The 10,079-nt window shown below is 58.7% G+C and overlaps 1 protein-coding gene across 1 annotated transcript; it reads left to right on the top strand.

Annotated features, from left to right (window-relative positions):
* The first annotated feature begins 3,570 nt into the window (after window positions 1-3,570).
* Slc25a29 (solute carrier family 25 member 29) lies at window positions 3,571-10,072 on the top strand. Its single transcript, XM_012515573.2, has 3 exons — window positions 3,571-3,609; window positions 8,307-8,390; window positions 8,744-10,072. The coding sequence occupies exon 3, from the start codon at window positions 8,780-8,782 to the stop codon at window positions 9,455-9,457; it is 678 nt and encodes a 225-aa protein (XP_012371027.1). The 5' UTR covers window positions 3,571-3,609; window positions 8,307-8,390; window positions 8,744-8,779; the 3' UTR covers window positions 9,458-10,072.
* Window positions 10,073-10,079: the final 7 nt, after the last annotated feature.

The raw sequence follows: 10,079 nt of genomic DNA, 5'->3' as shown, positions 1-10,079 counted from the left end.
CTCTGCCACTTTTGGCTCTCACTAGGCCCTCAGCTACAGGCCGGGCTGCACCCTGGAAAAGAGAGACTGAGGGCAGTTTCTTTAGCGCTCCTCTGTGCTTGTCACTTCCTGGGCAGGGGACGAAGGTTGGGCAGCCAGCCAGGGCAGTGAAGTGTCCTGAGGGGCTTAGGAACTTGCCAGGGAGCGGGAGAATGAAAGCCCTGAGCTCCTGCCAACCCCTAGGACATTTCTTACCAGCAGTGGTGGGGGGAGGGCCCGAAGGGCCTGGTCTCTGTGGGCTTACCTCTCAGATCCTGGCCATGGTGAGGCCTCAGTGGGCCCTCTGCATCTGCTTGGCAGGTGAGGCCTATTCTCCCTCAGACAGGGCTCCTTCCTAGGCCAGGCCTGGAGACCCCAGACTCCCTGCCTGGAATGGATACCCCCAGCCACCAGGTCCTGCTCCCGTGTTAGGGGTGAGGCAGATGCACACAGTAGCTGTGGCCTTGCCGCCCTGAAGGCGGTGGTGTGAGTGTCAGGCCTGGGTGGGTGGTGCTCACCTTCAGCACAGCTGGGCAGGTGCAGGCCCGAGCTTTGCAGGGGTAAGGGTGGATGTCAGCTTGGCAGGATCCCATCCCAAGGCAGGGGACTGGTGCAGGGTCACATCATGCTCCCCAGGGGGACAGGACTTCAGGGATAATGGAGCCCATAATGACCAGGCTTGCCTTGCAGCGTAGGATGCACATGCTACCTGGAACAGAGCTGGTGGCCCCAAGCCCAGGCACCTGGCCCTTCTGGTTTGCTGGCTTCTGCTTGAGATTCCTCAGGAGGGGCAATGGGATGTCCTGGCCAGACCAGCCCCTTCATTGGCAGGTGGACAGCTCCTGTGGTGCCCAGTGGTAGGAGAGTTGGACGGTCTCTCTCCTCACTGTGGGTGCTCAGTCTCCACTTCAGAGGCCACAGCCACACAGACTCTGGGTAGGGTGTGGACAGCAAGAGCCACAGCAGTGTGCTGAGCAATGAGGCCGTGCCCTGGAGGGGGACAGATTCGTTGCTCAGGTTGAACAGATACGTTGCTCAGGTTGAACAGATACAGCTGTGGGAGGCAGTGTGCCCAAGCTCTGGGGGATGTGCTGGGGGCTGCTCAGCTCCCCACCTGAGGGCAGAAAATGGAAGTGCAAAAAGCCTACGTAACAGCACTTTTTAAAAAAAAATTTATTTTATTTATGTGTGTGTGTGTGTGTGTGTGTGTGTGTGTCCAGCTCAGCCCACCAGGGGGCGGGGCTGGCTGGCATGTGGTGCTGGGGGATTGAACTGGGGTCCCTGTGCTTTGCTAAGCTTGTTCTAAGTAGGTGCTTTAGACCACTGAGCCATCTCACCAGCCCTGTAACAGCACTTTTAGGAGGCTGAGGCAGAAGGATGGCTGGAGGTTCAAGGCCAGCCTGGGCTGCACAGTGAATTCAAGGCTAGTTTGACCAACAAATTGAGACCGTGTCTCAAAGAGCAAAACAACACAAAGATGTTCTAGAACCAAGACTTGCAGATTTGGAACATTCTGAATAGCGCCAGTGTGCAGCTCTGCAGCAGAGCCCTGCTCAGCGTGTTCAAGGCCCTGGGTTCTGTCCGCAGCATCAGCAGTGCTCAAACAGAAAAGTCCACGCAGGAAGTGAGCAGGAGGGCGGACTTCGCAGGGAAGAAACAAAGTGCACCCCAGAAGGTGGGAGACAGATGGGCTCCAAGAGGAAGAGGGGCCTGGAGACCGAAAGGAGCTAGGGCATGGGAATCTGGGGAGCTGCTCACCCTGGAAACTTCCCAGCCCAGAGGGTGAGACTGCAGGACAAGGGCGGTGGAGGAGGTGCAGGCAGGCAGGCTTAAGGGTAAAGAAAAGACACCTGGTGCATCCCTGCCGACATTCCTGGGACCCAAAGGTGGGCTCACAGGGTCTGACCTTGCCAAAGAAACAGGCACTCTTGGGCTGCAAGGCGCTGGAGTCCTCAAGGAGCAAAGGCTGCTCCAGCTGCTAAGAAATCTGTCCTGTAGGACCAGGGAAGGTCTGGCCAGGGGCGGTGATCAGGGCACAGACCTGCGAGGGGAAGACAGGGACAGTGTGGCCCTAAGCAGGTGGGGCCAATGGGCAGAGAGCAGCTGGGGTGCCGGATCCTCACCTGGTGACCAGTCAGGAGCACAAGGGTTGGGAAGAAGAAAATGCTTTGTGGAACTTGTGGGCTTCACAAGCAGAATGAAGGTAAACAGTCCCGGCCTGAGCCACGCAAATGTGGAAGGCAAAAGGAGGAAAGTAAGTCTCACGCATGAAGACAATGTCAGGCATGAGGTCGGATCCATAAGGTCACATCCCTCCTCCGATCCCTCCTCCATTTCGGTGAAATCCGAGACTGCTTCAGAGTAGGCTGGGAACAAAAGGCGGCTGTGGAGCTTTTCCAAGAAACATCTCAAACCAGGAAAAGATTCAGAACTAAGAGCTGGCAAAGCTCACTGGCCCAGTGGCAGCGCGTGCCTGTGATCCCAGTGCTGGGGAGGCAGAGGCAGGAGGACTGATAGAGCTGGAAGCGTTCAAGTCCACCCTGGACTACAGAGCAAGATCTTGTCTCGAAAAAACAAAAGGCCAGGGCCGGGAGATGGCTCAGTGGAATAAGCGCTTCCCTGGCAAGCGCAAGGACCTGAGTTCAATCCCCGGTTCCACCAAAAAAACCAAAACAAAAGGCCGGAGATGCTGCTTAGTGGAGAATGCTTGTGAAATGTGTGAGTCCTGGGTCCCATCCCCCACACAGAGGGGCAGGGGGAGGGGGAGGAGGAAAGGATGCTTTCGGGAGGCTTCGGGCATGCTAGGTAAATGCTCTGCTGTGGAGCTGTGCCCCCAGCCCTAGGTCCTCCTGAGAGATGCACACAGGAAGTGGTAGGGAGGGGCCTGCGCGGGGGCCTGAGTGAGTGCTGGGCCTCCCTGAGCCTCATTTTCTCCTTCTGTGACCTGGGGAGCTAGGTTGCAGGGTGACCTAATGACTCACAGGCACACTTGTGCCCTGTTTGACATGCAGGGCTCTGGGAAATGTCTGTGAGCCACTTGGAAGGCCGGGTGAAGCTTTCTCCTCCACGGAGGGCTGGGTTTTGGCAGGCTCTGAACTGATAAATAACCAGGCGTGACCAAGAAGTCACCAGATGCCTCCCTGGGCCATCCCGGATGAGGGGTGGTGTCAGCCAGCGCCTACTGTGCCTCCTGGGGCGCATTGCCCAGAGATCCGCAGGGCCACCCCAGACATGCTGTGTGCATCCTCACCAGGATGGCCTCTGTGGCAGCCACCCCGAGCCCAGTGAGCCGTGGGGTAGAAGCGAGGCTGCCAGGCAGGAGCTAGGCAGGGGTTGGCCTGTCCCTAGGACACCTCCCCCACCGGAAGGAGCACTGTGGGCACTAGGGGTTCCCCGCGGCCAGCAGGGCCGTGGCCAGTATCCCTGTCCCCAGGGCTTCCTGCCCATCGTCCTGTCGCTGCCCATCGTCCTGTCGCAGCCCCCAGCCCCACCTCCAGCAAGGGTCTGGAGTAATGGGTCACAGGCCCCCTTCCCTTCCTTCCTCCAGGTGTGGCAGGCGTGCTCGTGGGACACCCATTTGACACGGTCAAGGTGAGTGAGTGTCTTCGGCATACGTGCTGGACAGAGGCCTTGCAACTCAAGGTCACCCCTCGGGGCTGGGAGCAGGGGGTTGGGGGAGCATCGCTGTGTGCTGTCCAGGATGTGGGGCAGAAGGGCAGGGTGCACGCTCCCCTGGCCTCAGCCTGATGCCTCCCTGCGACTGCCAGCTGGTCACCCATGCTGTCCTGATGCGCAACAACTGCGGCTGCTTTCCTGAAAGAAAAAAGTGTAGAGAAGAATATACAACACGGAGAAACCAAAATGTGTTGGTATTTCTTTTGGGTTTTGTTTTTGGCGGAACTGGGGATTGAACTCGGGCCCTTGCCCTTGCCAGGGAAGTGCTGCTTCCATCTCCCCGGCGTATTTCCCGTTAAGAGGATCTTACAGAGCACGTTTTTTTTCTTTATTCTTCTTATACTGGGGAATTGAACCTAGGACCTTCTCACTGAGCTACATTCCCAGCGCTTTTTCAATTTATTTTGAGACAGGATCTTATTAAATTGCTAAATTCCCCAGGCTGGCCTCAGACTTTCAACCTGACAGCTTCCCAGAGTTCTGGGGTCACAGGTGTGTGCCACCATGCCCAGCTTGATCATCTTCTTCCTCTTTGTCTTCCTCTTTTTTTTTTGGTGGAACCAGGACTTGGACTCAGGCCCTTGCGCTTGCCAGGGAAGCGCTTATTTCACTGAGCCGTCTCCCCAGCTGCCCAGCTTGGTTTTCTTGAGTGAGAAACTGTTTCTGAGGCTGCTGGGCGGTGCAGCCGCTGTTGCCTTGGAGGAGCCTTGCTAAAGACCTGGAAGATACCGCCTGAGTGTGGCTGGCACCTGGGAATAGAGGCGTGAGGGCAGGCGCTGAGGCAGCCGTGTCTTCCCCGTGCGGCCCAGCCTAGATAAACTAGCTCCAGGTTGTCGCACACCCAGAAGAGCAGACAAGGAAACCCTCGCTCTCCAGCTGCAAGTGCCACGCAGGTTCCCCTGGGGTCGGGCTTCCGTGCTCGAGGCAGCTGAGTTGGAGCTGGCGCTGCTGCCGGTGCTGGATGTGCTGCCCACAACACTGGGCTCCCTTTCGCAAGGCCTGGCCAGGGCTAGGAGTGGCTGTGGCTCTCTCGGAAGCTGGCTGATCAGGACCTCCTGTCTCCTTTTCCCATCTAACCAGGTGTTAAAGAAATCAGCTAGATAATGCAGGCCTGGGATCTCTCCCTGGCAGGCCCAGGGCCTGGCCTTATGTGCTGGCTCGGACCTTAAAAAGTGCCGTCCCTAGTCGAGGGTGACTGTCAGGCCCGGAGCCAGTCACTGTCCTCCAGGCCCACATACCCTCAGCAGTGGTGTGGGGACTGGGACGGGCGGCGGAGCTCCGGGGTCACGGCTCCTCTGAGGATCAGGCAGAGGCTGACAGGCCAGGTGTCCCTGTCGAGCAGGGGGTCCTTCCACGTGCCCCCCGGGGCTGTGCACCACGCGCCGTGGGAGCAGCCCAGGACAGCCTGGCAGGGGCAGCGGCAGAGCAGGACAAGTTTTGGGTCTCAAGTTTCCAGGGCCAAGCAGCTGCGTCTGAATGGGATGTCCCCTGTGGCTCGTGTTGGGCAGGCCTCACCAAGCTGTGACATTGCCAGCGGTGGCCCACTTCCGTGTCCACAGCAGCCTGAGGACACTTGTCGGGGCCAGCAGCAATCCTGAGCCACTGTCCTGCGGCTGGCAGTCCCGGCCCGAGGGTGGCCTTGGTGACCTCTGTGCCGTTTTCTTTCAGTGTTGCCAGTGGGCCCTGGGCGTCCCTCATGGGCACTGCTGCCTTGAAGCTGAGCTTTTTATAAAGGGGGCAGCCGCCCCGCAGGAATCAGCCCCAGCAGTACCTCTGTCACGGGCCCAGCTTGGTGTCTCTTCATTTGGTTTAATGTGGCTGTCACTAGTGACCTTACTGCCCTTTTTTTTTTTTCCCCCCGGAACCGGGGATTGAACTCAGGCCCCTGAACTTGCCAGGCTGCCTTACTGCTCTTACTCATGTCCAGTGTCAAAGTTAAGCAGTCTCGGGGCCGGGGAGATGGCTCAGTAGGATAAACGCTTGACTGGCAAACACAAGGATCTGAGTTCAATCCCCAGTTCCGCCAAAAAAAACAAAACAAAACAAAACAAAACAAAGTTAAGCAGTCTCAAGTAAAAGAACACTGGAAGTCAGGCCTGAGGGCCACATCTCTAAGCCCAGCACTCTGAGGCAGGAAGATCCCAGGGTTGAGCCCAGCCTAAATAACTTAGTGATTTAGTCAAATCCTGTCTCCAGGAAAAAAAAAAAAAAAAATATAAAAATTATTATTATTTTTTTTATTTTTTTGGTGAAACCAGGGATTGAACTCAGGTCCTTGTGCTTGCCAGGCAAGCACTTATTCCACTGAGCCATCTCCCCGGCCCCCAAAGAGTATAAATTATTATTATTATTATTATTTTATTTATTTATTTTTTTTGGTGGAACCGGGGATTGAACTCAGGCCTTTTTGCTCACCAGAGAAGCACTCATTCCACTGAGCCATCTCCCCAGCCCCGAGTATAAATTACTTTAAAAAAATTTCCAACTTGGGTCTAGGGAGATAGCTCAGTGGAATAAGTGCTTGCCTGGCAAGCACAAGGTCCTGAGTTCAATCCCTGGTACCACCAAATTTTTTTTTCAACAGCCACATGTGTGGCACATGCTTGTAATCCCAGCTCTCAGGAGACTGAGACAGGAGGATCACCATGAGTTCGGGGCTAGGCTGGGCTACATAGTGAGTTCAAGGCCAGCCTGGACTATGTAGTAAGACCCTGTCTCAAAAATAAAAAAATTTAAGCAATAACAGAGGTTCACAACTAAGAAGAGAAAAGCATTTCTCCCTATCCTCATCCCAAGCTTCGTGATTCCTATTGGGAAGTGGCTGCCTGCTGGACCCTCCATTGCTGGCTTTTGGCAGGAGCCGAGTCACCGGCTGTGGGTGTTTTCTTGTCAGGCTTTTGTGGTACCTGAAGGGTGGCAGGTGTTGAGAGCACCCATGTCCTGCGTGCAGATCCTGTCACCAAGTGCTACCCGGCAGCCAGCCCCGGGGAGCTCCCTCTCTTCCCCAGACATCCACTGCCCTAACTCCTGTCACCACAGGTCCCACAGTCCGGATACATGAGGTGACACTATCTCCTGTCTGTCTGTGCTGTCCAGGCTGGGACCTCCACCACTCCTGTGGCCTGCTGTCCCCAGGCAGGGCCACCTCCCACACACTGCTGCCCAGGGCAGCTTACAGTAGTCAGGGACACTGTGCCCTATCACTCTCATTGGGGGGTCCTCTCTGGAAATCCCCCTTCCTGGTCCAGTCCTGGCAGAGGTGGGCAGGGTGTTGGGAAACCTGGCCACCGGGCGGGCCTCTGCTGCCAGCTGCTCCTCAGAGCCAGCAGTGGAGGTCCGTATGTCTACACATGGTTCATTCTTTTCCCTAACAAAGCTTTTTTAGCTGAGTGCTGTAATCCCAGCACTCAGGAGGCTGAGGCAGGAGCATTGCTGTGTGTTCAAGGATGAACTACATAATGAGATCCTGTCTCAAAAAGCAAATTTTTTTGCTTTTTTTTTTTTTTAAATAGTATTTATCAGTGGAAGAGCCACCTGTTATGGTGGCAGGGATAGGATGTGGTCTCAGCTGCCCCTGTGGAGAACGCTGTGGCCAAGCGGCATCCCTGTGAACCTCTGTCTTCCCATCTGGCAGATGGGCTGCTTGGGCAGGGGTGCCCCACACCGAGGTGAGGTCTGTGGAGCTGTCAGGTCCCAAGGGTGGTCAGGCCACAGCCCAGCTGTAGTCATTTTTGCTCCCAAGTCAGAGCTGGGGAACCCGTTCCCCCAGGGGGATGCGACCCAGTTTCCCTGTCCTGTGACATGAGCTCAGGAAGTGTCCCTCCATGCACCATGCAAGGCCAGGCATCCAGCAGAGATAAACTGGCTGCTGACAGAAAGTGCTTTGACATGGGCCAGTGGGGCTCCCATCTCAGGGGCCCATCACACTCCTCGGAACTGTGGCCCTCATGAAGGGCTGCCAGCAGGACCCACCAGAGCGGGCTGAGCCCTCTGTCCTGGTGCCCCACCCAGGGACTACTATCAGTGAGGGGATGCTGCGAGGGAGCCCCTGTGGCCATGGCTTAGGGTGTGAGCCATTGCATGTGCTGACTGTCCCTGACCTGGTAGTATGTGACCCCTGTAGCAGCTGCAGGGTAGTGGTAACAGTCCCTGGCCTGGTAGTATGTGACCCCCTGTAGCAGCTGCAGGGTAGTGGTGACAGTCCCTGACCTGGTAGTATGTGACCCACTGTAGCAGCTGCAGGGTAGTGGTGACAGTCCCTGGCCTGGTAGTATGTGACCCACTGTAGCAGCTGCAGGGTAGTGGTGAAAAACAGGCTTCACCCATCTGAGATAGACATTTTTTTCTTTTTGACGCAGGGTCTCTAATAGTGCAGGCTGATCTTGAGCTCACTTACGTAGCCCCACCTGGCCTCAAACTCATGGCAGGTGTCCTGCCTCAGCCTCCCATATGCTGGGGTCACAGGCATGTGCCACCATGCCTGGTCCAGCTGACACATTGGGTCCCCCTTCCTGAAGAGGTTTGGGTCCTTGGCTTGGCACCATCCTGGGATCCCAAGGTCACAGGGCGCCACCCGCCCAGTGGTCCCCGCCCTTACCCACCTATGCTTGCAGGTTCGGCTGCAGGTGCAGAGCTCGGAGAAGCCGCAGTACCGCGGGACGCTGCACTGCTTCCAGTCCATCGTCAGACAGGAAAGCGTGAGTGGCGGGGCGGAATGGGGCGGGGGTGTACCCAGGCTGCAGCAGGAGGTCCTGGGCTGCCGGGCTGGGGGGGAGTCTGAGCACACCCTAATGAGGGCCTGGGCCTGTGGGACCTAGGGCTGCTCCGGCTGGGACACAGAGGGCCGTCCTGTGATGCCAGCACTCTGGGAGGCTTAGGCAGAAGGATCACAAGTTAAAGTTCTCCCTGGACCCTGTCTCAGGGGCAGAGGATGTCGCTAAGGGGCAGTGCGCCCCAGTTCGGACTCCAAGAACACACGAGCGTCTGCGCCTGCGCTCAAGTACCATGGGACCCCGGGGTGGGAGCGCTGACAGCTTCTCTGTCCCCGCAGGTGCTGGGCCTGTACAAGGGCCTGGGCTCGCCGCTCATGGGGCTTACCTTCATCAACGCGCTGGTGTTCGGGGTGCAGGGCAACACGCTGCGCGCGCTGGGCCGCGACTCCCCGTGGAACCAGTTTCTAGCGGGCGCGGCGGCGGGCGCCATCCAGTGCGTCATCTGCTGCCCCATGGAGCTGGCCAAGACGCGGCTGCAGCTGCAGGACGCAGGTGCGGCGCGCGAGTACAGGGGCGCCCTGCACTGCCTGGCGCAGATCTACCAGCGCGAGGGCCTGCGGGGCGTGAACCGCGGCATGGGCTCCACGCTGCTGCGCGAGACGCCCAGCTTCGGCGTCTACTTCCTGGCCTACGACGCGCTCACGCGGGGCCTGGGCTGCGAGCCCGGCTCGCGCCTGCTGGTGCCCAAGCTGCTGCTGGCGGGCGGCACGGCGGGCATCCTGTCGTGGCTGTCCACCTACCCCGTAGACGTGGTCAAGTCGCGGCTGCAGGCGGACGGTGTGCGCGGTCCCCCGCGCTACCGCGGCATCCTCGACTGCGCGCGCCAGAGCTACGAGGCTGAGGGCTGGCGCGTGTTCACGCGGGGCCTGGCGTCCACGCTGCTGCGCGCCTTCCCGGTCAACGCCGCCACCTTCGCCGCCGTCACCGCAGTGCTCAGCGCCGCGCGTGGCCCCGACACCCAGCCCGCGCTGGCCCAGCCGTCCAGCCTGTGACGGCCTGCACCCTATGCTCCGCGGTGAGCGTGGACCCTCGGCCTGCCCAGGGCCACCATGGAGGCCAGAGCCCGCACTGTGCACGCCCAGCTCCCAGCCTGCAATCCCTTCGCAGGATCTTCCAAAACCCAGCTGCAACTACAGCCCGGCCCCTCGTGGCCCCCAGCCCCCACCCCGCCCATCTGGACACTCCAGCCCCCCACTCCAATCCCACAGGACACCTCAGCTCCTACCCCAACCAGCTGGACGCCCCTGCCCCGAGCGCCCCCGGTACATCCCCCCTCCCCATGTCCCGGTCCAGCCCTGCAGACCGTGATCACTCCCTTCTGCTCCTGCCTCCAGGCTGCTGGCAGGGCCTCTGGCGACACCGGGCGAGCTGCACCTCGCCGACTTCCCCCATCTTCTACCTGCGGTGCTCCAGAAAGACTTGGCCACCTCTGGCCACAGAACTAGACCCTGTGTCCCCAGCTTCTCCACGTGGTACTGCCTGGAGAAGCCTGGCTGCTCCCATCGGGGACTCGTGGCCAGGGCCTGGGCTGGCCAACACTGTGGGGAGAGGGCATGCTGGCCGTTGTGCTGTGTGCTGTGGCGGCCTCCACTGCCTGCCTAGAAGGCTGGGCGC

This window comes from Octodon degus, unplaced genomic scaffold, assembly GCF_000260255.1.
Source record: "Octodon degus isolate 3935 unplaced genomic scaffold, OctDeg1.0 scaffold00070, whole genome shotgun sequence".
Lineage (NCBI taxonomy): Eukaryota > Metazoa > Chordata > Mammalia > Rodentia > Octodontidae > Octodon > Octodon degus.
Note: the sequence above shows the minus strand (reverse complement) of the source record. Positions and strands in the feature narration are given on the sequence as shown.

Coding starts and splice junctions, on each gene's coding strand:
- Slc25a29 (XM_012515573.2), top strand. CDS start 8,780: ATGGGGCTTACCTTCATCAACGCGCTGGTGTTCGGGGTGCAGGGCAAC.